The sequence below is a fragment of the Colletotrichum truncatum genome (genome assembly GCF_014235925.2).
Source record: "Colletotrichum truncatum strain CMES1059 chromosome Unknown Contig_0010, whole genome shotgun sequence".
Lineage (NCBI taxonomy): Eukaryota > Fungi > Ascomycota > Sordariomycetes > Glomerellales > Glomerellaceae > Colletotrichum > Colletotrichum truncatum.
This window is the reverse complement of record NW_027222407.1, coordinates 1,250,601-1,278,348: the sequence shown is the minus strand read 5'-3', so window position 1 is coordinate 1,278,348 and position 27,748 is coordinate 1,250,601. Positions and strand designations below refer to the sequence as shown.

Genomic DNA, 27,748 nt, shown 5'->3' with positions numbered 1-27,748 from the left:
ATCGGTGAGCTCGTATGTGTTAATATCAAGAATGAGGTAAAAATTCAACATGAAATTTTTTTTTTTGGTTGCTGTATGCGATCTGTCTTGTGTATGTCTCCTGAACAAACCTTGGGTCGCGTGTCTGAACCCGGATTTCAATGCTTCGCTGCACATTTGACATACCAGTGCCATGAGAACTCCTCATGCTTCACCCAACGTCAGCGTCGCATCTCTCCGCCCGTTGGGTGGAAATTCTAATGGGCGTAACTCAGAGTATTCATGTGCTTCGTCTCTTAGCAGCCCTTCAAGCAGGCTCTTGACCTCCTCCGCCAGCTTCGCATCTCGGGTCTCCAATTTCTCCAGATCTAACATCACAACTCTTCTTTCGTCCGCAGGTAAGGGCCTCTCTCTCTCTCGTGATAGAGCCTCGGCGACCTTGCCACTCAGTCCACCAAACTTGGCCTTCTCATCCGAGAAAGCAACCATGTTCCCTCGCCTCACCACCAGTACCCGATCGACACAGTCCACCTTGTCAATCCACTCCGCCACGCTCATCAGCCCGCGATAGGAGTCGTCATGAATCTTGACAGGTGTAAGCCGAACAGGCAAGTTTCCGCTCCCCGCCTCAGGCAATCTCTCGTAGAACCGATGCAATATGCCTAGCCTACTGAGAGCAGCAGGGACTGCCATCACAACTACTTCGACAAAGTAACCTGCCTCCCCAAACATACTCGCCAGCTCACGAAAGTCGTTAGGATGCCGACACGCGCTCTCGAGCAGCACATCCAGCTTGCGGGAGATAGCCTCCGCTGACGCCATGGCAAGCCATTTTCGCGCGTCAGGGCCCGTTGCCGGTGATGCGTGCGCGGGGTTCTCAGAGGATAGCAAGGTACCGTAGGACGGATGATGGGCTTTGTAGACATCTGCGATAAAGTGTGCGGGTGGGTTGATACGGGTCATAGCAGAGAGGATGGCGGGTGCAGTACGGGTCTTGCCGGCACCGGTTTGGCCGACAATGAGCACGGCCAAGGGCCGAGACCGGGTGGGGTGTGGGGTCAAAGAGAGCGGGAGATCAGCCGGGAGGATTTGGGTGGTAAAGATGCGGCGGGAGTCGGATTCTGGGAGAATGTAGTGGGACAAGTCGGGCGGAGGTGGCATCTTGGCAAGGAGATGAGGTATCTTTGAGGGATGTGACGTTGTGTTACCAGCCAAGTGATGCAGGGCGCTTACGAGGCGTGTAATAAATAAGATTCACCGGATACTGTTGTCGTTCGATTCCTTGAATTCGTCTAATCGATTGGAACATGGATTTCCAGTAAGTAAGAGGCCTCAATGGAATCCAGTCTCAGCTGACCTGAAGTTGGGTCGAGCTGCTTAAATTGGAAGGCATGGAAGTTGAGATGACAGTTCGAATATCTGTAGTGAGCTTCCCCACGCGATCGGATACCCCACTCACTATTGATGTTCCAATCACAATCTTCATTCAGTCTCAACTCAACTTCAACCTCATTACATCCACTAGGAAGTGACAAAAACAGCAAAGGAGCTACAAATGACAGCTTAGATCTATGATAACCATGCCTTGTCAACTGATGTGGGCGAGAACCGGCACAGAACGCTCAGAATGGGAAAAGTGGTGTTGTTGGTCGAAGAACTAACTAACTGGCTAGAGGGCTGTGGAGGCTGGCTAAGACCAGTGGTGGCGGCCGTCAGCCCACGTGACGGGCCGGCGAGGCCTGCCACCCATACCCCCTCTCAGACTCCTCAGCGAAAAAGCAGTAGAATAATAGGAAATATAGGAAAAGTCCTAAATCCTCTAAATCCGAGGAGTTCTTAACTATTAGAAAACTCGGTTAATTACCGGTTAAACCTAGCTAATAGGAGGCTGTGAAATCCTCCGAATCCCGAAGTCTTAATATTAATAGTCTTATAGTCTTAAAATCCCCTTCTTAATCTAATCCCTCCGCCATGCCTAATAAACGAACGAATTCCTTGTGTTTAACCGTAACCAGTAGCTTCGTAAGTCTATCGGCGGCTATATTAGCGCCCTTAATAAGTCGGAGTTCGATGCTTTTTGCAGTGTAAACCTCCTGTATGATCTATTTGTATCGGACGTCGATATAGCAGGTTCGTACCTTGTTAAGTAGGTTTATAACGTTGTCGTAGCCGTTAGTACTATTAGTAAATGTTAGAAGTATAAGTATATTATACTTCTATTTTACTTATTTATCCTATTTAGTCTTATCTAAGACTTAGTAGGACTTACAAAAGTAACTAGCTAAGAATGGCTGCTTGCTAGTTTAAACATATGACATTCAGATCTCTATGGAATACTCTCTTTAACCTTATCTAAAAGTCTATTTAGTTAAAGAAGATTCTAGTCTGATTTATAAGCTGCTTTATAAGCTAGTTGACGTATATACTTACGTATACTAAACCTAGCTTATAGCTTCCTATATTAGCTATTATAGGCGACGTTATACTACTATATAACTAGCCTAATTCTCTCCCTTAGCTAGCTATTAGTTCCTCAACCAACTCAGCTTCAATATAAGCCTATACATTCTTTACTATTAAAGCCCTACTTCATAAGTACAAGTTCCCTTACTCTAATACCCTGTTATAAGGATATCGTACTATCTACGAGATTCCTACCTACCGTTCCAACAGGTTATGAGCCCAGCGGAGTAATAACTTTACTTATTCTTTTATCCTCAACTCTTCGGTTATTAAATATCTTAAACTCTATTTTATTCCTATAAACGATATAAGTTTTAGTAATTTATATTTATTATTCTTTTAAACCGTATATTATTATAACGGTTATTATTATAACGGCTATATTCCCCTAAGACGAAAAGTCTAAAACTTTAACTCTATTCTAGTACTATTAAGGCAGACGAAGTGTAAGTCCTTAGTACTACTAAATACGAGACTATTAAGGGGATTACGTCTTAGAAACTATTATTCTAAGATATTACTTGCTGCTTTTAGTGCTTATATACCCTATTATAAAGGCATATCCTAGGGCTTAGCACTTAATAACAAGGCAAAATACCTGTTATTTACTCAAGGCATAGCTCCTTAGTATCTTCAGCAGCCTATTAAGGGATAAATTCCCTATATTATAAGCAGTTTTTGGGCTATAAGTCCCCTATCTCAAGGGCAATAAGTACCCAAGGGCTATAAGTCCCTATATTTAAGGGCAATAAGCACCCTATTAAAAGTCAATATGTCTTCGACTACTACGACTACTACTACTGCTATAAGAGCCGTTACAGGCTGTTTAATGCCTGAAAATCAACGATTAAAGGGTATAGATAACTGGAATACCTGGATTACTACCCTTCAAATCTATTTTAAATTGCTGAATTTATCCCAATACTTTGAGGATCAAGAGAAATATTCAGCTATAACCGAAGAGCAAAAATCACAAGCCTTACTAGTTATAAGGCAAAATTTACAGCCAGAACCTCTTAGCCTGGTTTTTAATAATAAAGACCCAGCAGAAGCCCTAAAGTTACTAAAGGATACCTATGAAGGTTCCGGGCCGGTTCTAAGGCAACAGCTATATCTCGAATTCCACGCTATTAAATTCGAGGATTATAGCTCTTTAAATCTATTTATTAGCTCTTTTAAGGCTTATTTATCTAAATTAGCCTCTGTAGGAGCAAAAATCGAGACTATAGACCAAAATACGGTCTTTATAGCTGCCTTATCAAAATCATTTCCTATTTGGGCTGAAAGGCAAAGGGCTGCCTTACGTTCTAAAGAGATACCTACTTTAGAAGCCCTTATTACGGATATATTAGATGAAAATAGGCGTGATGAGGACACCCCTATGTCTAATTCCTATATCCATAGGCAACAGTCTCAACAACGGTCTAAAAAGACTAAGAGGTCTAACTATAGACCTAATGCCTTTAAAGGCAATAATAAAAGAGAAAACCAACAGCCTCCTAGCAACTCCTACTCTTTCTATAATTTAGAATATTATAGTGGGATTGATGCTAGTTACTTTAATAAGAGGCCTAATAGCCCTAGTTCTAGTTCTAGTCCTAAGAACTGGTGGCTGTATGATTCCGGTTCTACTGTTCACATAGCTAACAGTAGAGAATTCTTTACAGCCTATACTTCTAAAGACAACCTCCCAGAAGTCAAAACAGGCGCTGGACCTATAAAACCTAAGGGCCAAGGTACTATAGACCTACCGCTCTACTTTAAAGGTCAAAGGTCAACTATTAGGCTTGAACAAGCCTTATATATACCGGATTTCCCTATAAATATTATTTCAGGTCTAAGGCACTATCTCTCAGGAGGCTATATTAACGGGAATTATTTATATACCCCGTCTCACAAAGCCTTTGCTGCCTTAAATATCCCTAAAAGGGGATTTTTCCTATCTATATATGGGAAATTAGAACCTGATATTCATAGTTTGAGGAATAAGAAGACGAATAAGTCCTCCTCAACTAATAAGACTAAAAAGTCTACTACCTCTAATTATAACGAGGTTGATTTATCCTCTAGAATCGATGAACTTTCCGATTCTGAAGCCTCTAACTATATGGCTTTTGAGGAATTACAAGGTAACCCTAACCCTAAGGGTCTAAAGGGTCAAAATAACCCTAATCTTAAGGGTAATAACCCTACTAATCCTACTATGGATTGGCATAATAAATTAGGACATCCTAGTTACTCTTACCTATATAAGACAGCTAAGATAACTAAGGGGATTCCTATCAACCAGCTTAAAAAGGACGATTTACAGTGCCCTAGCTGTGAGAAAGCTAAGTTAACTAGACAACAGTCTATAGTTAACTATAACAGGGCTACTAAACCTCTCGATCGACTATGTATCGATACGATTAAGATTACGCCTTCTACTATAGCTGGGAATATCTACGCTATCCCATATACTGACGATTATACTAGCTATAGAGATATAGATTTCAGTCCTACTAAGGATAAAATCTTATCTCTTATACAAAATAAGCTAGAATATTATTATACGCAGTATAACCAGTACCCTAAGTCATTACGAATTGATAATGGTACTGAATTCGCTATAAGCGAATTAGAAGCCTATACTAAACCTAAAGAGATAGTTATAGAGCTTACTACTGCATACACGCCAGAACAAAACGGTATAGCTGAACGAGCAAATTGAATCATAGTTGAAAAGGCTAGAACTATATTACTAGCTTTAAAACTACCTCTATTTCTATGGGATGAAGTCTTTAAAGCTGTTATTAAGTTATTAAACTATACAGCTACTTCAAGACTCCCTATTACACCATACGAGGCATTTTTCAACTATATATTTCCTAATAAGGATAATCGACCTGATTTATCTTCCTTATATAACATAGGAGATTCGGTCTATATATATTATCCTAAGGAAAAACAAGTCAAATCGAATAAGGTTTATACCTATACTCAAGAGGGCATATACCTCTATACAGAGGCAACGAATATTCATATTATATACTGCCCTACTAAGCCTTATAAATCACGAATCATAAGGGCTACTCATATTCGTTTTATACGAAATACTATAAGAGAGGGGGAACAAGAGGCTCAAGATTCCTCTAAATCCATTACTTCTAGTATTTCTAAAGACGTCTCTAGAGACGTTAAAGAAGCTAAAGAAGTTATACCCTCTAAAGACGTCTCTAAAGACGTTATAGTCTCTAAAGACTTTAAAAACAAAATCGAAATCAGGCTTCCTTCTATTAAGAACAAGGAGGAATATATAACTATTAAAGAGAATAACTATATTATTCACTATCTCTTTTCTAGTTACTATACTAAGGAACCGTCTACTATTAAACAGGTTCTTAAAAGCCCTGAAAAAGACAAATGGCTTAAAGCTATATATCAAGAGATTTCCCAACTTATCTCTAAAGGCACCTTTAAGGCTATAAATTCTAAGTTAGCCTCAACCCAGCCTATAACGGCTAGATGGGTATTTAAGCGGAAATTATTACCTAATGGAAAAATCGATAAATATAAAGCCCGCCTTGTGGCTAGAGGCTTTGAACAACGTTACGGAATCGATTATTTCCAGACTTTCGCTATAGGGTCTAACCCTACAACTTATAGGGTTTTATTTGCCCTTGCCGCCTATTACGATTGGGAAATTCATCATATCGATATCATAGGAGCTTTTTTAAACGGCGAATTAGAGGAAGATATCTATTTAGATCCCTCTAATATTCCTCTAGCTGAATTCTTTAAACAGAACCCTAAACAAAACACTATAGGATATAATCCTACTAGTAATCAGGTTCTAAAGCTAGAAAAAGCCCTATACGGCCTAAAACAGAGCCCTCGACAGTGGCAACTTAAGGTTAAGGCTATATTTAAACAACTAGGCCTACAACCTCTTAAATCCGACGAGGCAACCTACTATAATAATAATAAGGACAATTCTATTATCATAGTAACCCACGTCAACGATTTTATTATATTCGCTAAGAATCTTAACGAAATAAAGAAGCTTAAGTTATTGGTTTCTAAATTCGTTGAAATTAAGGATCTAGGCGAAATCAGCTATTTTCTAGGTCTCAAGATCACTAGAGATAGACCTAATGGGTCTTTACAAATCTCTCAAAGCCACTATATTCAACAAATCCTAGAAAACAACAACTTTAAACACCTCAAAGGCTCAGATATCCCTATATCTCCCGGAATTCTAAAGCAAGACTTAGGGCAGAATAACCCTAACTATCAACCCTCTAAAGAGCTATTAAAACTATATCAACATCTAGTTGGCTCTTTGATTTACACTATTTATATGACTAGGGTTGATTTAGCCTTTAGTGTTTCCTTTATTAGCCGGTTTCTTCATAATCCTACTCAACCGCTATTAAAGGCAGTTATAGGTATAATTCAGTACCTTTCAACTACAAAAGACTTTAGTATTAACTATAAGTCTAAATCGAATATTCAACAGCCTGAATTAATAGGCTATACGGATTCCAGCTGGGCTAATTGCCCTACTACTAGGAAATCAACTAGCGGCTACTTATTTACTTTAAACGGTGGCCCTATTAGCTGGAAATCTAAGAAACAATCAACTATAGCCCTCTCTACAACTGAGGCTGAATTTAACGGCATTCAAGAGGCTATACGAGAGGCTATTTGGCTTCAAGGTCTCCTATCTGAACTAGGCTTTAACTATAAGCCGATACCAATCAAAACCGATAATAACGGAGCCCTAAACCTAGCCTATAACCCAGAATATCATAATCGAACAAAACACACGGCGATATACTATTATTATACTAGGCAAGAAGTAGAAAAAGGAAATATCTCTATATCCTATATTCCTTCTACTAGTATGCCGGCTGACGGGTTAACTAAGCCTCTATCTAGACCTAACTTTATTAAGTTTATTAAACTTATAGGTTTAGATCCTTCTTCTAGTATTAACTAGAATTACCCTTTTATCTTTTCTACTAAATAGTATAAAAGAGGGGGTGTTAGAAGTATAAGTATATTATACTTCTATTTTACTTATTTATCCTATTTAGTCTTATCTAAGACTTAGTAGGACTTACAAAAGTAACTAGCTAAGAATGGCTGCTTGCTAGTTTAAACATATGACATTCAGATCCCTATGGAATACTCTCTTTAACCTTATCTAAAAGTCTATTTAGTTAAAGAAGATTCTGGTCTGATTTATAAGCTGCTTTATAAGCTAGTTGACGTATATACTTACGTATACTAAACCTAGCTTATAGCTTCCTATATTAGCTATTATAGGCGACGTTATACTACTATATAACTAGCCTAATTCTCTCCCTTAGCTAGCTATTAGTTCCTCAACCAACTCAGCTTCAATATAAGCCTATACATTCTTTACTATTAAAGCCCTACTTCATAAGTACAAGTTCCCTTACTCTAATACCCTGTTATAAGGATATCGTACTATCTACGAGATTCCTACCTACCGTTCCAACATATAGTTCTAGCCTTTTCAACTATGATTCGATTTGCTCGTTTAGCTATACCGTTTTGTTCTGGCGTGTATGCAGTAGTAAGCTCTATAACTATCCCTTTAGGTTTAGTATAGGCTTCTAATTCGCTTATAGCGAATTCAGTACCATTATCAATTCGTAATGACTTAGGGTACTGGTTATACTGCGTATAATAATATTCTAGCTTATTTTGTACAAGAGATAAGATTTTATCCTTAGTAGGACTGAAATCTATATCTCTATAGCTAGTATAATCGTCAGTATATGGGATAGCGTAGATATTCCCAGCTATAGTAGAAGGCGTAATCTTAATCGTATCGATACATAGTCGATCGAGAGGTTTAGTAGCCCTGTTATAGTTAACTATAGACTGTTGTCTAGTTAACTTAGCTTTCTCACAGCTAGGGCACTGTAAATCGTCCTTTTTAAGCTGGTTGATAGGAATCCCCTTAGTTATCTTAGCTGTCTTATATAGGTAAGAGTAACTAGGATGTCCTAATTTATTATGCCAATCCATAGTAGGATTAGTAGGGTTATTACCCTTAAGATTAGGGTTATTTTGACCCTTTAGACCCTTAGGGTTAGGGTTACCTTGTAATTCCTCAAAAGCCATATAGTTAGAGGCTTCAGAATCGGAAAGTTCATCGATTCTAGAGGATAAATCAACCTCGTTATAATTAGAGGTAGTAGACTTTTTAGTCTTATTAGTTGAGGAGGACTTATTCGTCTTCTTATTCCTCAAACTATGAATATCAGGTTCTAATTTCCCATATATAGATAGGAAAAATCCCCTTTTAGGGATATTTAAGGCAGCAAAGGCTTTGTGAGACGGGGTATATAAATAATTCCCGTTAATATAGCCTCCTGAGAGATAGTGCCTTAGACCTGAAATAATATTTATAGGGAAATCCGGTATATATAAGGCTTGTTCAAGCCTAATAGTTGACCTTTGACCTTTAAAGTAGAGCGGTAGGTCTATAGTACCTTGGCCCTTAGGTTTTATAGGTCCAGCGCCTGTTTTGACTTCTGGGAGGTTGTCTTTAGAAGTATAGGCTGTAAAGAATTCTCTACTGTTAGCTATGTGAACAGTAGAACCGGAATCATACAGCCACCAGTTCTTAGGACTAGAACTAGAACTAGGGCTATTAGGCCTCTTATTAAAGTAACTAGCATCAATCCCACTATAATATTCTAAATTATAGAAAGAGTAGGAGTTGCTAGGAGGCTGTTGGTTTCTCTTTTATTATTGCCTTTAAAGGCATTAGGTCTATAGTTAGACCTCTTAGTCTTTTTAGACCGTTGTTGAGACTGTTGCCTATGGATATAGGAATTAGACATAGGGGTGTCCTCATCACGCCTATTTTCATCTAATATATCCGTAATAAGGGCTTCTAAAGTAGGTATCTCTTTAGAACGTAAGGCAGCCCTTTGCCTTTCAGCCCAAATAGGAAATGATTTTGATAAGGCAGCTATAAAGACCGTATTTTGGTCTATAGTCTCGATTTTTGCTCCTACAGAGGCTAATTTAGATAAATAAGCCTTAAAAGAGCTAATAAATAGATTTAAAGAGCTATAATCCTCGAATTTAATAGCGTGGAATTCGAGATATAGCTGTTGCCTTAGAACCGGCCCGGAACCTTCATAGGTATCCTTTAGTAACTTTAGGGCTTCTGCTGGGTCTTTATTATTAAAAACCAGGCTAAGAGGTTCTGGCTGTAAATTTTGCCTTATAACTAGTAAGGCTTGTGATTTTTGCTCTTCGGTTATAGCTGAATATTTCTCTTGATCCTCAAAGTATTGGGATAAATTCAGCAATTTAAAATAGATTTGAAGGGTAGTAATCCAGGTATTCCAGTTATCTATACCCTTTAATCGTTGATTTTCAGGCATTAAACAGCCTGTAACGGCTCTTATAGCAGTAGTAGTAGTCGTAGTAGTCGAAGACATATTGACTTTTAATAGGGTGCTTATTGCCCTTAAATATAGGGACTTATAGCCCTTGGGTACTTATTGCCCTTGAGATAGGGGACTTATAGCCCAAAAACTGCTTATAATATAGGGAATTTATCCCTTAATAGGCTGCTGAAGATACTAAGGAGCTATGCCTTGAGTAAATAACAGGTATTTTGCCTTGTTATTAAGTGCTAAGCCCTAGGATATGCCTTTATAATAGGGTATATAAGCACTAAAAGCAGCAAGTAATATCTTAGAATAATAGTTTCTAAGACGTAATCCCCTTAATAGTCTCGTATTTAGTAGTACTAAGGACTTACACTTCGTCTGCCTTAATAGTACTAGAATAGAGTTAAAGTTTTAGACTTTTCGTCTTAGGGGAATATAGCCGTTATAATAATAACCGTTATAATAATATACGGTTTAAAAGAATAATAAATATAAATTACTAAAACTTATATCGTTTATAGGAATAAAATAGAGTTTAAGATATTTAATAACCGAAGAGTTGAGGATAAAAGAATAAGTAAAGTTATTACTCCGCTGGGCTCATAACCTGTTGGAACGGTAGGTAGGAATCTCGTAGATAGTACGATATCCTTATAACAGGGTATTAGAGTAAGGGAACTTGTACTTATGAAGTAGGGCTTTAATAGTAAAGAATGTATAGGCTTATATTGAAGCTGAGTTGGTTGAGGAACTAATAGCTAGCTAAGGGAGAGAATTAGGCTAGTTATATAGTAGTATAACGTCGCCTATAATAGCTAATATAGGAAGCTATAAGCTAGGTTTAGTATACGTAAGTATATACGTCAACTAGCTTATAAAGCAGCTTATAAATCAGACTAGAATCTTCTTTAACTAAATAGACTTTTAGATAAGGTTAAAGAGAGTATTCCATAGAGATCTGAATGTCATATGTTTAAACTAGCAAGCAGCCATTCTTAGCTAGTTACTTTTGTAAGTCCTACTAAGTCTTAGATAAGACTAAATAGGATAAATAAGTAAAATAGAAGTATAATATACTTATACTTCTAACACTAGACTATTTACTTTAGTAGCTATAAACGGCGAAACCTATACTATCGATATGCTACGTAGTCTAAAGACCTTCCGGTCTACTATAGTTAAACTATACTACGAAGATCCCTGTCACAGTTCTATTAGACACAACAGTAGGGATGCCACAGTTATGGGGCTGCCAGTGTGGCTGCCAGTGGGGCTGCCACACGTGGGGCGATACTGTCGCCCTAGACCGCCCTATAGGTATATTAGACCACCTGTTCGCTAGACCTAGGATAGACCTAACCTAATAGACAACAATGACTAGAACGACTTATTAACTGTGACAAGTGGTAGCACAACCTACTTTGCGATCCCTCGCGACCTCATAGTTAATTTTTCAGCATGGGCAAATAAGCTACTTTTTTCAATCCGTTGAGAAACACCAGACCGTGGCCAATCCGCCCGCACCAGGCTAATTCTGCTGCTAACGCTGCTGCTAACGCCGACGCCGCCAATATGCGCGCACCAGCTATACTATTCGCCTCCCCTCAAGACCCTACGCGAGACCATCACCCCTCGTACCGTCAACGCCGTTATCCCTCTACGCCTACGCCAGCGTGGGACCCAACGGTATGGCCGTCAATTGACGACCTCAAGGCTATCCAGACCCGCCAACAGCGCCCAGAGCCCTGCCGGAAGTGTAGCGCTAGATTCCCCAGCAAGAACGCTCTCTTCCGCCACGTCTATGCCAATAGCTGTGGAAGCCAGTTTCGCTGTCGCATCTGCTATAGCGATTTCACATCTCGCAACGCCCTATTCCGACACCTACAACAGGGCTGCCAGCCCTCAGCCTGTAGGGCTGGAATCCCACAGCAGGAGACTGCTAAGACTGCCGAGATTACTGAGACTGCCGAGACTGCCGAGACTGCCGAGACTACTGCCGAGACTACTGCCGAGACTGCCGAGACTACTGCCGAGACTACTGCCGAGACTGCCGAGACTGCCGAGACTACTGCCGAGACTACTGCCGAGACTGCCGAGACTACTACCGAGACTACTGCCGAGACTACTGCCGAGACTGCCGAGACTACTGCCGAGACTGCCGGCCAGACCATAGAAGTTATAGAACGGGCTTCTGCGCCGTTTCTACAGACCCTCTTCAACGCCGCTAAGCATGCCCATATCTATACCGAAATTAGCCTCTGTATGACTATGCTACAGTCCCAACGACAACAACAGCAACTGCTTTTCCTACCAGACCCAGAGAGAAGATTCGCAGCCATAACGAACATTCAGCAACGATACGGAGTATTCTGGCCCGACGCCGACAGCAAGTACGGCAGGGAGCCTATATTCTATGACCAACAGACACTATGCTACCGAGACGTAGATCTATGGCTCTTAGCAATTGGAAGGAAAATCGTTAATCCATACGCTCGAGACGAAGTCCTCCGAGAATGGCAGAGCCTACTCAGAGGTAAAGCACTCAGCTGGTGGGAATATCACCTTAGGCCCGTGGAAAGGAACCGGTATAGGGCCCTAGGATGGTACGGCCTACAGAAGGGACTAAGTGCCCGCTTTGGGCCAACCCAGCTAGTTAATTACAGCCAGCCAGCCAGCCAGCCAGACAGTTACGCCCAGCTAGTTAATTACAGCCAGCCAGCCAGCCAGCCAGACAGTTACGCCCAGCCAGACAGTTACGCCCAGCCAGACAGTTACGCCCAGCCAGTTAATTACAGCCAGCCTTAGGCATACCCCCCTATTACGCCTCGCACTAATAGAGGCCTAAGGAAGTCATGTTATTAAGCCGTTTAAAGTCATGTTTAGGCAGCCGAAACGATCGGGACGATCGTCTTTTTCGGGACGGGCACCTGTCACAGTTCTATTAGACACAACAGTAGGGATGCCACAGTTATGGGGCTGCCAGTGTGGCTGCCAGTGGGGCTGCCACACGTGGGGCGATACTGTCGCCCTAGACCGCCCTATAGGTATATTAGACCACCTGTTCGCTAGACCTAGGATAGACCTAACCTAATAGACAACAATGACTAGAACGACTTATTAACTGTGACAATCCCGATCAACTACTTAATTCTATCGCCGCGCTAGAAGAAGAAGAACCCGAAGCTAAGATACTATAGTAGGAAGTAGTACGTAACGAAATTATCGTCGCCGGCGGAGGTAGTAAACTAGACGAACCGCAAGAGGCACCGGAGCTACCGAGAAGACGCCTAGGCAGACCCCGGAAGAGACTACTACTAATCGCCTACTTTATAAAGGAATTTAATAATAACCTAGATTATTAATAAATATTCCTATCGATTAAGGAGTAAGTAGACGAAGAATTAGTAATTAAACTACGACGAGAAGGTATTATTACTATACTAGGCAAACCGTTTAAATAGTTAACTAAATAAAAGATTAATAGCCTTATCGCTAGAGGAGTATTTAAATTTACTTAGTTTAATAAAAGAAGGTATTAAAACATACGAATCTTCCGATCTCGTATCGTTAACAAAGTTAAAGGTAAAATAACTAAACCTTATAAGAAATCGAGACTTATAATATAGGGTTATGCCGACGATAGTAAGAAGGCTATATTAACCTAATCGCTAACGATTTAGTAAGTAAGTTAACGGCTAATTCTGTTAATTACCCTGTTACTCTTATAAGAAGGGAAATAACTATAGCTTCGAGATATTATATAAGCCTATGTTTAATCCTCTACAAGGCTTAATTATACTATTCTCGCCTACCTACCTAAGTAAATTCAAGACTAGTACTTAAAAGGGACTATTATAAAGGTTATAAAGCTTCTATATGGAATTGTAAAAGCTAGAACTTACTAGTAGGCAACGTATTATAAGCATTATAAAGAGAATCTCTAGATAGTTACTTCTTTATACGATCTATACTTATTAATCTTATCTACCGAAAATCTATACTTTAGCTATATCGGTATATAAACCGACGATACCCTCGGTTTATTAGATAAGGCGTTCTTATAATTAGAAGACGAATAGTTAGAAAAAGCAGCTTTTATAGCAAAAGCGAAGAATATCCTTATAATTAACAAACCCTTCTAATTTAATAGAGGGATAGTTATATTATTAACCGATAATTTGATTAATTTAAGGCAAAAGGGATAAGCTAAGAAGTTACGATATATTAAGACTACTAAACCTAACCTAAAATAGTAATATATCGAACAACGCGTTAGAAAGGCGTATATCGCGTTAATTTGCTAACCCGAGGCCTGTTTCGATTTATCTACTACTGCTTAATATTAAGACCTTTCGCTAAAAGCGATAAAAGTACTAAATTAATAGATTCGATAGCAAATAGAATCGCCTAACTAAGGAATAACGTTTATCCTACTCGACCTTATAATAGCTAAGCTATTTATTTTCGTTAATAAGTCGTTTGCTAATAACTACGACCTTTCCTCCTAATTAGGGTTTCTAATTATCCTAGCTAACAATACTTCCTCTAATAGTAATAATAAAGAATTTACGATTTACGATAACCTCGTTTATTATAGCTTTACGAAAAGTAAATAAGTTACTTATAGTATATTAGCATTAGAGATCTACGGGATAGTCGCTAGCGTCGATATAGCCTACGCTTTCGCTATAACCCTAGCGATAATTACTAACTACCTTAACTTACTAACGATTTAGATAGTTATCTATACCGATTCTTATTCGCTATACGAGTATCTCGTAAAGCTAGGTACTACTAAAGAAAAGCGACTTATGATCGATATCATAGCGTTAAGACAATCGTACGAAAGACGAGAACTATAAGAAATTCGTTAGATTAACAGCGAAGACAACCTTACTAATACCTTTACGAAGAGCAAACCAAATCAAGCTTTCGAAAGATTCGTTAATAGCAATACGATAACGATACGTATAGAGGGATAGGTAATAAGACCGTAACTACGGGAGAAAGTAGGGATAGGAGGCCGAATTGACGAGGAGACGGAACTATATAGGGACAACGTATTCCAACCGCTTCAACACCATAAAAAGAGAGTTTCCAGTATTGCGATAGTTGGAATACGGAGTCGTATAGCACTTCCAGCTACACGCCCGCCAGGCTGAGAGGCCCAAGCCTCCCAGACCCACGTGACAGGCCAAGGGGGAATATCCCCACCTTCTAGTTAACAACACCACTTTCAACTATCATGAACCATCGATTAGAACCAATTTACTGTTATTTGTTATTGACGAACGGAATTCCGTTTCACCCCCTGTGAAACCTACAGTATGAATCCCTTACAATACTAGCTAATTCACTAGACTAGCTGTTTGACAGATGGATCCTGTTGTATCACGTTGTTGCCTAGGAGGATCCGGCGATATCCCAATGACAAAGTGACAAGCTCTTTTTTTTTTTTTTTTATATACGTGTAACATGATGTTCATATCAATACAACTGACCATAGTACAGTTCGCCGAGAATTCCTAAAGTATTGCCTTTGGGGCTACTATCGCATGATGCCTCGTTTATATAACAGGAGTGGCGTACAACCTTGTACTTGGAGCTTGGAGCGTTTGTCCATCTTCTTCCTGGCTAGCAAATCACAGTTTCTCGGCAGCACTAAATCGTATAAATAAAAAAGTTCAGCAGGAGCCATCGACGATAGATGCCGTGCCGGTAATTCCGTTAAAAGGTCCGTTGGTAATGGTGAGCTTGCAATTCTTGTCAAGGTTGTACAGGACGTTAGGGCCGCCGTTAGGCATGAGTATGCCTCCATCACCGTTTGCCGCCGAGCACGCGCCGCCGCCTGCACCGTTTGAATCCGTAATCGTAACCATGCAGTTGGTCTTAGCTGGTGCTGCCTGTGTAAGGGAAAAGCACGCAGCGGCGAGGAAAAGAGCGAAGCGGGCCATCCTAAGGAAAAGTATGTCAGAACTATCATTCATCCGACATAGTGTGGCTCTAATGTGAGGAGAATTAGACTCACTTGGGGAATGTAGGTAGTATGTTGGAGGAAATAAGAAAACGAAGGCAAAGGTTTCAAAACTCGGTGAACTTTATGCTATTGGTAACAAAGATACCAAAGTAATGAACAGTTCTCTCCAAGAGGTTGAAGACACTTTTAATATGAAAGTCAAACTGAACCACAGCCCATAAGCCGCTTAATCAGCTTGTCGGACTCTTGTTCTCAGACCTCAAACACCGCATATTGTAATTAGAGTTAAATTCCACCCTACCCTGGTTTGACTGGTTTGAATATATTAGCAACTTACTCAAACCCCGCTATTGAATTTAAAAGCATACTAAGCAGACGATCACTACCTTAACAATCAGATCTCGGTCTTCCACCTTCCCCGGACTAATCATAGAAGCACAGCCAGCTAAAGCTCACGTCGTAGCATCACAACTTGGCTTACTTCAAATTGTTACCACGTCCAGCACTATTGCTATTTCTGGCAGAGGAGTTACGTTCGATGCCGAAATTTAACAGCGGCAAAATGACTTTGAAGTGACATTAGATAGATGTTTCCGGCAGCCCACTACCAATGTCCTTAGGACATGAATAAGGTATGTTGGTATACCTAGGTTGTAAATATCATCAACAGAGCGTTTACGGACTATTGGTGTTTCGCAAAATGCTTCTAATACAGAACAGTTCAGATCTTCCTTCATAATAACCAAACATGAAACTGTTTTGCTGCGCTTCACAGAGGGTCATCAATCTTTCGTTGATTTTCTGAGTAACCATGTCTTCCAAAACTCACCGTCTTCCTCTTTCTCTTTCTCCTCGATACCCTCCATTTTTAGACGCGGAAAAGCCCATCCCCGACAATCTCCTTCCATCACCGAAACCCCGCAGATATCCCTCCGTCCCGCTTCCTGATTCTTCGACTTCAGCTCTTGAGCAAGCATCACCGCCTCCTCTTCGGGAACACAAGCCTCGACAGCAATCCAATCCGTAGGATCATTCCCCAAAACCTCATTTCCAGAGTCCTCTAACCTACTCGGCCGACGAACCAGACATGTGCCCCCGGTGCACTTACAACGGCCGCATATCCCCGAAACTATCTTGTAGCGCGTGGAGAACTCGCATCGTACGCTTGCCAGCGTACACTGGAGACACTTGCCCGGTGTACAGTCTCTGTAGTTGATAGGTGTTTCTGTGGACTTCAGATCGGGGCTCTTTGGGGGGAGGATCGGTATCCCATCACGATACTTGAGTCGTGTTGGTGCCATCCCCTGTCTACCCTTAGTTGCACTACCGTTGTGTGGAACATTCAAGGCACCATGATACTGACCGTCAGTTCCAGTGCTCTTACCAACCCCAGAGGGGATTGACCCCCTTTCACTTGATAAATCTCCTGGCATTGGCGTTGATGAATTTGATGAGTGAAGTCAGTGTGACACTCTGGCGAGCCGAAAGCAAATATTGGGTATGAGCAGGTATCTCCGTTAAGACTGCCTTGTGTAGAAGACGTGGACTTCATAACAGCTGCCGAGGAAACCTGACATATAAATATTTTGGAAGGCCCCCGCGCCCATTGTGTGCGTATTGTGAGCTGCTCAATGTTTGACATCGTCTCAAACAAAGTTATGAACAAGCATTTACCAGATACTCTTTCAGAACCAGAGAACAATTCATCGCAAGACGCCTTCCAACAATAACAAAGGGGCAACTAAACTAATACAAAAGTGGTGTCCAAAACCAGTCTCATCACAAAGGTGGACTCTTTGTCACCATATCTGTCTATGTTGGGGCCTGGAACTCGATTCATAGAAAAAGAAGCAAAGCCTAAGAGTAAATCGAAGATTTGACCTGTAAGAAATATGGAAGCATTAATTGACAGTGGTTTCAATCTTAACAGACGGATGAACAGAAACGTACTTAGTTACTACTGTCGTATCAACTTTTCCAAAATCCCAGAATAAAAACACTCAATACAAGAAATCACAGCCGTTCGAACCTCTAGTCTCTTCCGCCCATCCTTATCCGCCCAGCTTAAATTCTATTCGTCGTAAACAAAGTACCGTAAATGGAAAATAACATAGACACAGAGGGTGTGGAATGAATGAACATCCCGGGTGCTAAAATGTCTAGGAGAATTCACGGCAATTTACCTGCCACTCACAAATCAAAAAATCACGAAGGCACATTAGTTTGGCTGGAACGTTTTCTCAGTTTTGACACTACTAAAACTTTGGCAGATTCCACATCCGCCAGCAATACCTCAAAAGGGTGTACAACACCCATACTTCGTGTCCAATGTACCGCGCTTCCAGTATGATAACCGCCATCCATACTGCCATCTTTCCCGGGCCACCTTGTCATGACGAGAAACACACAATGAAAGCCAAGCTGCTATGCAGGTTCAAGGTCCTGTGAATTCCCTCCTTGCCCTAGTGCGGACGCCAAAGTAAATAAACATCGTGTTGTTCCGCCGTCGTAAAAAAAAAATGTGCAGGAACGCTCGCAGCCTCGGATTGCCCAACGCCTAAGAAAACCAAACATAAATGAAATAAACAATGATATGAACCGATGATATGCCGGTCTCCCCTTCCCCAAACGCCGATGTATGAAAATAAATGTAAGGTCTCTGACCCGTTTCCCTGGTCGAAATCTCATTGAACACCATGGGAAACCCGTGGCCAGGGATCCTCCAGGGACTTGTAAAGCAAATATCCATAGCCGCGAGGCAGAAAAGTGTTGTTTTATGTCGTTCCAGTCAATGTGAGCTATTTACAGCTCTGATAGTCCTCCTTCTCTAAGAGGCTCTAGGAGGCGTATGAAGGCACACTACGTGGTGTGACGTCTCCGCTTCGCTTCCGAACCGGAAGCTGTGCAGCTTGTTGAGAGCGAGATGCCTCGGCAATCATAGCCATCTTCTTGCGGACAGTGGATAAGCGGGCGGTGATCATTTGAATCACTGTGAAACAGTTAGCTTCTTGCCTTGCATTGGTAGTTGGAGAGTAATACGTACTTCGATTGACAACTTGTTGGTCGTCGCTGTCCAAATCGCTAGATACCTCTTCTCGGGTAACGTCTCTGCCCGAGCTAGAATACCGCCGCTTGACCGTGTCCTCATCGTTGTCCAAAACAGCCTCAAGCATGCGAATAGCCGTAACGTAGTAGGTAACGCAACCCTCTAGGTTCTCGTTTGTAATCTCATCAATGGCAGCCGTTCGGCTCATCTCGAGGGCTCGGTCGTACATCAGCTTCTCGGCACTAATACCAGGCGTGAGGTAGACATCCCTCGTGCCTGAAGTGGTCGAAGAGGCGGATTCTCCGCCATGGTTACTTGGATGGCTTGGGTGTTCTTCAGGGAGCTTCTGCTGCACAGCAATAAGTTTGAGCCGAACGACCTCGGTTTTTTCCAGTACTTCGTTAAAGCGGCCTCGAACCCACTGTACAGTTGAGTTAATCCGCTGAGCAAGGCTTTCCTTAGACACCTCGGCCGCGGACACTCCCGTTGAATCACCTCGAGTCTTCCGTGTCCACCATAGGCTTGCAACATCCATTGCCCTAGCCAGCAGTGTCAGTGCCTTGACGTAGAGAACCAGAGCTTCCTCTGACAGGAGAACTTCGGCTTCATTGGTAAGGCCATCCTCTTCGCCAGTCATCTGATCGGTGGGGGTACCACCAAGTCCGTGATCCATCGACGGGGCAAGAGGGAAAAGCTGCTTGTACTTCACCTCGGCAAAACCGTACACGCAGTCACTGCGATGGGCGAAGTCCTGGATGAGCTTCACGGTCCGCGCGTCTTCATCAGCCGGAGCATTTTGCCTGCCGTCGCCGATCAGCCCAGTGGGCCCAGAAGGCGTCGGGTAGGCGGGGAAAGGACTGTAGAGAGGGGGGGAGGCACCCTTGCTGCCCAGTACATGTTGTGGCACCTTGAAGCCAAAGAGACGGACACTTGCGTCTGAAATGGCCTTGGCGATGAACCCTTGAGTGGTTGGACTGGCTGAGAAGTTCTTGCCGTCGAAAGACTCGCGGTGATCATGGCCCGAACGCCCCTTGCCCTGAGCAATCTGCACAGCATTCGAAGGTTGCACACGTCCTGCTCCGGTGGTTGAATTTGGAGGGCCCTGCTGCGTTGCCCTGCGAATTATCTGGCCAGTTTTGGGCGACACGGTTGTAAGACGGGGGTTGGCTGCCATTTCATCCGCAAAAGCATTCACCTCCACATGCTTCTTTTCGACAACAACATAATCCCTCTCAAAAGCAACATCTTGGGCCGCCTTTTCTTGTTCTGTTATGCTTTTCTCAGTGACAGGACGGAGTTTATATCTGGGAGAATTGTCGTTCAAGTAAGACGTTGGCGGGGAGGCAGATGAGCGAGCGGAGGGCCGATTGAGAGACGCATTGGAAAGCCTATGTGGCCGAGCAGGTGCAGAGCTGGAAGGCTGTGGCATCGGAGGGCGTCGAATTCCGAGGCCCTCTGCGGCATCTTGACCTGGTGACTGGCTTACACGAGACGGAGTATCGGCTGCCGTTTGTTGAGCGCGTCCTTCATTGGGACTGGTCAGCTTAGGGGATCTCAAAGGTTTCTCACGGGGCGACTTTGCTGCTTCGCCACCTTCGCGCAATGGTTCATTTTCAGCCTTTTGACGAAGCGACAACCGTCGGGACACCGATGATGTTGAATCAGACCTGCCCAGAGATCGAAGGTCTCTCGTGGCTTTGGGCTCTGACTTGGGAATATCGTCCTCCACCACACCTGGGATGGGGCCGGCTACGATGGGATCGTTGAAGAAGTCCTCGAATCTCATACGCTCGACAGGGCTCCGTGTAAGGAGCTTCCCGATGAGCTTGACCAACTCTTTACTGACTACTAGATCTTTAGGGTACTTAACCCGGTCTTCGGCGGCTTCGATCTTCCGGAGCAACTCAACGTGGTTTCTAGCTCGGAAAGGAGGGCGTCCAGTGATCATTTCGTACAATACTGTACCTACTGACCAGAGATCGGCCTTGGCATCGTATCGCTCATAGCGAAGGATCTCAGGGGCCATATAAAGTGGTGATCCGCAAAGAGTATCGGCGAGTGAAGTCGAGGGTAGGACACGGGCAAACCCGAAATCCGCAAGCTTCAACATGGGCAAGGAAGCTAATCCGGCATTTGGAATCAAGGAATCCTGGCTGGCCGTCAGAATGGGGCGGGAGTTTTCTTCTCTGAACCTGGGCGACGGTAGAAGGAGCAGGTTCTGGGGTTTGACATCTCGATGGACATAGTTCTTTTCCCGCAAAAACTTCAAAGCGCTGCCGAGTTGTTGCAAGAAGTGGCGTGTGACTACTTCGTGGAGTCCCGAGTTCGGCGTGACGGGGTATTTCCTCGCCATGTCGTGAGTAGCGGGGTTTGTGCTGAGCTTGTCTCTCTTTTTAATGAAGAGCGACAGATCACCCAGTTCACAGTACTCCATAACGAGGTTGATGTGTGTGGCGGATTCGACGCAGTCGTGTAATGCGACGATGTGAGGGTGACGGAGTGTCTTGAGAATCTGGATCTCGCCGTACAGGTTCTCCCTAAGCTTGTTGTTCAGACGTCCCATTTCGACCGATTTAATAGCCACTGTAGCTTTGGAACTCTGCAAAGGGGAAGTCAGCTCATCATGATCGATGAATAGTGGGCTCAGCCTTGGCTGGTCCAACTAGCCGTAGGGGCAGTGATAAAGAGAAACCCTCTCCGTGACGAAGAGGAGGCAGAGGGAGGAGGACGAACCTTGTGGTAGCCACTATACACCTGTGCAAAGCTGCCCTTGCCGATTTCGCCGCCTATCACGAAATCCCCGATGGTGGCGTCGGCTTCACGTCGCCTGCGTCCAGAAGAGGACGAAGTCGGGAGTCGGTCCGCCATCTTAGTGTCCTGTTTGAGTTGTCGAGAACAGGTGGCGAAGACGGGGGAGAGTAAGTTCAGGCCGGGGGGCCTATGCTATGCGAAAAACGTCGGCGGCGTGCGGTGCCGTCATGTACACATCCAGTTTTGCGGAATAAGACAGCTCCGTGGTGGGTTCGGGGGGTGATTAAATGGGTTGTAAAGTAGAAGTGCGCGGGACGGAAACAGAAGAAGCAGGCAGAGCTTCAATCAGCGACCAGAACCCTGGCTGGGTTGCTTCGGTAAGGTAGGCAGGTACGGTAGACAAGGCGGCAGCTATCCGATAGGTCGGGAGCGCACAAGCACCAGGTTGATGCAGAGTCGAGGGTGCGCTTGAAGGGTAGAAGCGGGGACCGTCGTGGCGTCCGTGTGCAACGAGTGCAGAAGGCAGTGGTATTGTCTCGACAACGCGACGAAGAGGTGAACGTTGGGAGAAGGCAAGTAGACGGCCGGCAAGAGACGAGCAGGCGAGCGCTTTTTGGGTTTGTGTTGGGCAGAGCGGTAATCGGAGGGGGGAGGTGGGAGGCGTCGAAAGGTCTCGAGTTGTGACTAATACGAATGGACGGTGAGCGTTAGAAAGCTAGCTCAGGTAATCGAGGTACCCAGCCGTTTGAGGCTCTCTTTAAAGGCAAGGTGCTGGAGAGTTTGTAGGGACGACGGGAGAGGAATGGTACCTTTTGGGACAAGAGTCAGGCAAGGTCCAAGGTCAAGCTAATGACTCGGAGCTATCAAGGACGTAGTGGTAATGACCTGATATGCACCCTGATGGAGAATCGGCGAGGTGCACAAGGCAAACGGCGGTACGAAATGGGGGTTGGCGATTGTTTGTATGCACAAATGGATGCAAAAAGAGAACAGAGGGCAGAGAAGTCGAGGGGAGGTCGTGGGTGTAAACAGGCGGAAGGGGGAGAAGGGGGAGAAGGGTGGAAAGGCGCGGTAAGACCGTAAGGGGTTGAGAGAAAGAAAGTAGGTCGAGGTCGAGGTTGAGGTTAGGAGTAAGAGAGAAGAAGCGGTCGGATGAGAAGGGCAGAAGGCGAAGAAGAAGGGACGCGCCGAGGGCAGTGACAGCAGAGAGAGACAGAGTGACGAGGATGGATGGGGGACCAGAAAGTGGATAAGACCGATTAGATAGGGAGGTGGATTGTCGATGTGGCCCGTGGAAGCAGACGGTTGATGCGATGCGATAAAGGGTAGCAGTACCCTCCAGTTAGCGGCACCGGTAGCGCCAGATTGGGAGCCGATAGATGATGGAGGGAGGTACCTGGGTACTTGGAGGTGTGCCCATGGTGATTGGCGGCGGTAGTGGTTGGTGGTTGGTGGTTGCTTTGCTCCCCCGGCTCGAAAGAGAGAAACCGGGGCCTAGGAATGATCTACCCTGATTCCCTTGGGTTTGCCTGTTCCTGTGTGTTTTCTCAGTCTGCTGGCCCACGCGGTATACCGTGGTGTGGCGGCGCTGATGTGATGCAGAGGAAAAGGCCGGTCGGGATGTGAGGGTGGATTGGGGTGGATGCGGATGTGATGTGATGCTAGGCGGGTGGGACAAGCCAGGAGACGCAGCAGCCCGTACATGCAACGCACACAGTGAAAGTGAGACCTGGATCTGGAGTGAAATTACTATTTGGTAATACTACTTTACCATTTAAGTGTAGTTGTGGTCATCGGTCTGGCTTTGGTTTACCTTTTTCTTGTCTTTCCTTCTTTCCTTCTTCTTATTCCGACTCATCTGGGGGGTGGCACAAGAAGGGGTCATGGCAGGGCGGCGCAGTTATCCCGTGGATGATGTGATTTGACCAAAGACAAGGCAGGGCAACCTCCTCGAGATCGAATCCAGTGACCACAATCAACAAAGCAGTGGGCAACAGCAACCTGACCTTACCCTTGGAGTTGGGGGCTCGTGATGCGTTGCGCAGCGGTGATTGTGGAGAAGGTACAAAGATACGTATCGTGACATGCCGCTCCGGAACAGCCAATGCAGGTGCATCGCGACCGCCCCGCTCGTATCCTCGTGGTCACTGGTCAGGGGCCATTTGGTGGTGGGCCGGGGATGGCATTGGAGAAGGATACCTAGGCTGTACAAATCCGGTCTCGGTCACGCAGGACGCCTATGTAGGGGTATTGGCTGCTGCAGCACTCAAATGCCATCATGGCGCGATAAGGCTCATGTATCGCGATAAGCCCAGTAGCAGGAGCAGCATCAGCAGCGGCAACAGCAGTAGCACTCTTTCCCTTTACTCCTGTTACACTATTATGACCGTTGTCATCATCATCACTGTTTGTGTCCTAACCATGGTCCAATTTCACTAGGACAAGTAAAGATAAAAACCAAAAAGGAATAATAAAACAAAAGTAAAGATCATGCCCTGGTAGCCGTACGGATTCCTACCGTCTGCTGCTGCTGTTTCGGTGTTTGCATCTGCTGCTCTCCACTCCCCGAACTCGCCTAACTTCCGTGTTTGGGAAAGCGCCGACAGCGCATCTCGCCTTCTCAGCGCCTTTGGGTAGGCATTCTGCAGGACCACAGCGCAAGTTCTAGTTTACATTTTCCAGTTCCCGATGGCCAATCCCAGAGAGGAAAGAGTACAATGTTCACTTCGAGACCAATAAGGCAGGAAGGAAGCCTAATAAGAGACACCAAGTCAGGTCAGGACCATGTTGGACAGCTTTGCTCCCTTAGCCCTCCTTTCCATACCGGTATACTATCAAAGCATACAACAATACCATAATAGCCATCACAATAACCTTCAATGCCCAGCCGGCTTTTGTTATTCCTTATCTCACGTTGCCACGGAGTGCCTCCTTCAGGTCCCACTAGTCCCCCAAGTCTCTTTTCCAAGACCATCCTCGGCCATGCTTCTGTCTACCAAGCCTTCCTACTCATCAATGTCAAACCCTCTCCAGCTTTTTTATTTTTATTTTTCAAGAACGAAAGTGGCTTGGGAGGCGTAGCTTCCGTCGTGCAGCACAGCGCCGCGATACACTTTCTCTGCTGGAACACCTCTCACCTGGCCGCTCGTCCCTTCTGGCCATTTCATCATTACGTCGTCGCAGTGACAGAGACCCCCCGGTCTTCGGACCCCATTCCCAACTCTCTCTCCCTTTCCCCCATTCATCTTCTGCATCTCCTCTTCCACCTCCAGGGTATCCGCACTCTGACTCCCACATACACACCCCATCTCTTCCTGCACACACTTTGCGTCCCTCGCAGTCGCACCACTTTGAATGACTCCAAGCGACCCTCTCCCTCTCTCTCCCCTGTAGCAGCCTTCCAAGATGGAACCTTCTCCACCCGCCCTTCCAGACGCACTCCAGAACGCCCACGCGCATAAGAGGCTGCCCTGCTACCGGCCCGCAGAAAGTGCCTGTCCATACGTCGGGTACGCAGTGTTTCGGTACATCCCTAAGCCAAGACGAGGTACTGGGTACTTGAACCAACGCAAAGTACAGTACCTCTCCACTGGTGCACTCCAGCCCACGCACGCATCAGATCTATCTTTTCTCGCTGGTCAACCTTGATAGACGCCGCGCTATCCTTATCGTGTCGCCGGCTCATGTCCATGCCGCAAACACATGTGCATCCCTCTATCTGGGCGACCGATACCCGCCTCTCATGTGAAAACGACTTTGGCTTGCCAGCCGTTTCCTCTTACCACCATCCAGCCGAGCGAGCCATCGCCCAACAAGACTTCGCGTTGGATTCGTTTCGGCTGCTCAACTGCCTCATGTCAAGCCACCGTAACTATCAACGTCGAGTTCCATCATCCCGCTGTGCCATGGCGTAATCTTGCGTTCCACTGCCGCTCGCCCGGCCACTAACAATAGGATCTGGGATGTCAATGTATCTTCTCGGTTGAATCTGCTAACTACAGTACGGATACCTGCCTGCACCTTTCTCTCTTCGTCTCTCTTACTGCCCGTCCAATTAAATAGTGACCTAGGGACTCGGGTCTCATCCATCCTGTAGGATATCCATTGCCTCAAAACACATGTAGGTTTCTGGACCAAACAATGCCCCCTGTCGGACCCAATAGGCAGACGTCTGGTCCAATGTTGACTAACAATAAACGCAAGCCCCAATACTTACTTTGACATTGATTGCACCGAACTTTGCGCATTCACATCGGCCTGCAGCTCAGCATTCTCAGTGGCTGGTTGACTAGGTTGCTGCATGATCTGGCTCGCCTTGCCTCACCTTACCTTTGCCCTCAGGCTCCCAGGCTTTCACGGCCTCGTTCTTGAGGCTGCTTGTTTCTTCTGCCTGGCGCCCCAGCTGCTGGCCGGGAAGGACATCCAGCCAACCGGATCACCGCCCTGGCCGGTCTTCTCCATTTGCGACTTGTCCACTTTTTGCGTTTCTTCAAGTCTTTCGAATGTTAGCGCTGACCGTAGATGCTCCGTTGCCTCTACTCCCTGATGGGACGGGACAAGAAATACTGTCCTAACGCTGCCGCCATGCCAACAACCAATCTTGAACACGACACACAACACCTACAGTTGGCCTCGGAGGTCGTTGGAACCGCAAATTGCCTTGCTCAAACATGCATAGCTCAAACGGGTTATGAGCCAACAGGAACCTCGCCCTCCCTCCCTGCTCTCATCAAACTCCCAACAAATAACGTAGTGTACCAAGCTATTCCAGCAACCACCAAGACGCACGAATGCCCCAGGCCAATACATGAACGTAGGTATCCATTTTCTGGCTCTTCTCGATGCTGGTTGCAATTCCCTATGCTTAGACATCCCAATTCAGATGCCAGTTCATATCTGCCCAGGCAGCCATGCCCATCACTTATTCACAGTTCGAATTCTCGTTTCGTTTCCTCCCGACTTTTCATACCGCATACGCCTTACGCCCTGCTGACGGTTTCACACGAACTACTCTCAAGCCCAAGTTATCGGCAGAACTAGACTCTCATCTTAGTCGCCCCCCAGTCACTTTGATGCCCCAGGCTTTGACTCTCTTAACCTGTCAAAAACCCTGTTTCAGGACCCATGAAACCCATTGACATCACCAACTCTGGTCTTGAGTCGCACCCTCCCCACACGCGACAATCCCTTTACAGTGTTCCTTTTCAGGGCCTCGAGGGCGAAGCTCAAGAGGCCAAGGCAGACAAGTCCTTGTAAGTCGCCTGCTGTGCCTGGCAACTGCTATCGAAAGGCGCAACCCACTTTCAAGACGCTTTTGTCTCACCCACCACCCACCCCAGCGCCCAGCCTCTGGAGCCATGCAAGTGCCTTTCGCTGCCCCAAAGCGGCAATCCGAACAGGGTGCCGGGTCCTCGGTGCTGCCATTCATTATACGTTCTGTCGTTGTCATCTTCGCCTACGTCCTCACTAGATTACAATTACAATTCATTGTGTGGTCACGATACTCAACTAGTCCTCGTTTCCGGCTCAGGTAAAGTCTAGACTCGCCTGGCGAAGCAAGAGGAGCAAACTTTCCGAGTGGCTACCTGGGTCCCAGATAAAGTCCTCTACGTCTACGGTGACGATCCTTCCTCTCTAATCCGCCCATTCCCCCTGAACACACAAGACTGGGACCCATCCCCGCGTGCTCCAAGAAACTCCAGTTGCCCACCCCCCTTGGATAGAGGTGGATGCCCGCATCACCCCGAGGTCTTAGCGTCAAAATGACAGCCTCGTCGGCGGCGATCGTCGAATTCCCTCCCAGGCGGCTTATTGTCGAACCAATGATCCGCGCAAGTGAACCGGACACCTCCCCTTCAGAGAGAGGTTCGACCCTGACGGTGAAATAGCCGTGGTCGGGACAACGAAGCCATCAAGCATGCAGCTCCCTGGTTCCAGTAATGACGCCTGATGAAGTTACTGCTGTACGATCATTCCGGCCGTTACAAAATTGCCACCCTTCATCCCGTCCTGGTTGTAGTTCAGACGGGCTTACCTGCGTTCAAGCAGTGGTGGGCATGAAAGGGGACTATGGAAACCTGGAGTTGGAGGCGCAAGATGACTAGT

General features: G+C 45.0%; 5 protein-coding genes across 5 annotated transcripts; 1 reads left to right on the top strand and 4 right to left on the bottom strand.

Annotated features, from left to right (window-relative positions):
• Positions 1-183: 183 nt before the first annotated feature.
• CTRU02_213789 (zeta toxin family protein) lies at positions 184-1,140 on the bottom strand (the record flags this gene model as incomplete). The annotated part of the gene is made up of 1 exon (XM_036731046.1): positions 184-1,140. The coding sequence occupies one exon, from the start codon at positions 1,138-1,140 to the stop codon at positions 184-186; it is 957 nt and encodes a 318-aa protein (XP_036577131.1).
• A 10,301-nt stretch (positions 1,141-11,441) lies between these two features.
• On the top strand, positions 11,442-12,674 carry CTRU02_213788 (uncharacterized protein; the record flags this gene model as incomplete). Its single annotated transcript, XM_036731045.2, has 1 exon — positions 11,442-12,674. The coding sequence occupies one exon, from the start codon at positions 11,442-11,444 to the stop codon at positions 12,672-12,674; it is 1,233 nt and encodes a 410-aa protein (XP_036577130.2).
• Positions 12,675-15,553: 2,879 nt separating this feature from the next.
• On the bottom strand, positions 15,554-15,823 carry CTRU02_213787 (uncharacterized protein; the record flags this gene model as incomplete). Its single annotated transcript, XM_036731043.1, has 1 exon — positions 15,554-15,823. The coding sequence occupies one exon, from the start codon at positions 15,821-15,823 to the stop codon at positions 15,554-15,556; it is 270 nt and encodes an 89-aa protein (XP_036577128.1).
• An 805-nt stretch (positions 15,824-16,628) lies between these two features.
• CTRU02_213786 (uncharacterized protein) lies at positions 16,629-17,147 on the bottom strand (the record flags this gene model as incomplete). The annotated part of the gene is made up of 1 exon (XM_036732943.1): positions 16,629-17,147. The coding sequence occupies one exon, from the start codon at positions 17,145-17,147 to the stop codon at positions 16,629-16,631; it is 519 nt and encodes a 172-aa protein (XP_036575368.1).
• A 1,536-nt stretch (positions 17,148-18,683) lies between these two features.
• CTRU02_213785 (serine threonine-protein kinase ATG1) lies at positions 18,684-21,760 on the bottom strand (the record flags this gene model as incomplete). Its single annotated transcript, XM_036732942.1, has 3 exons — positions 18,684-18,835; positions 18,890-21,491; positions 21,626-21,760. The coding sequence occupies 3 exons, from the start codon at positions 21,758-21,760 to the stop codon at positions 18,684-18,686; spliced, it is 2,889 nt and encodes a 962-aa protein (XP_036575367.1).
• Positions 21,761-27,748: the final 5,988 nt, after the last annotated feature.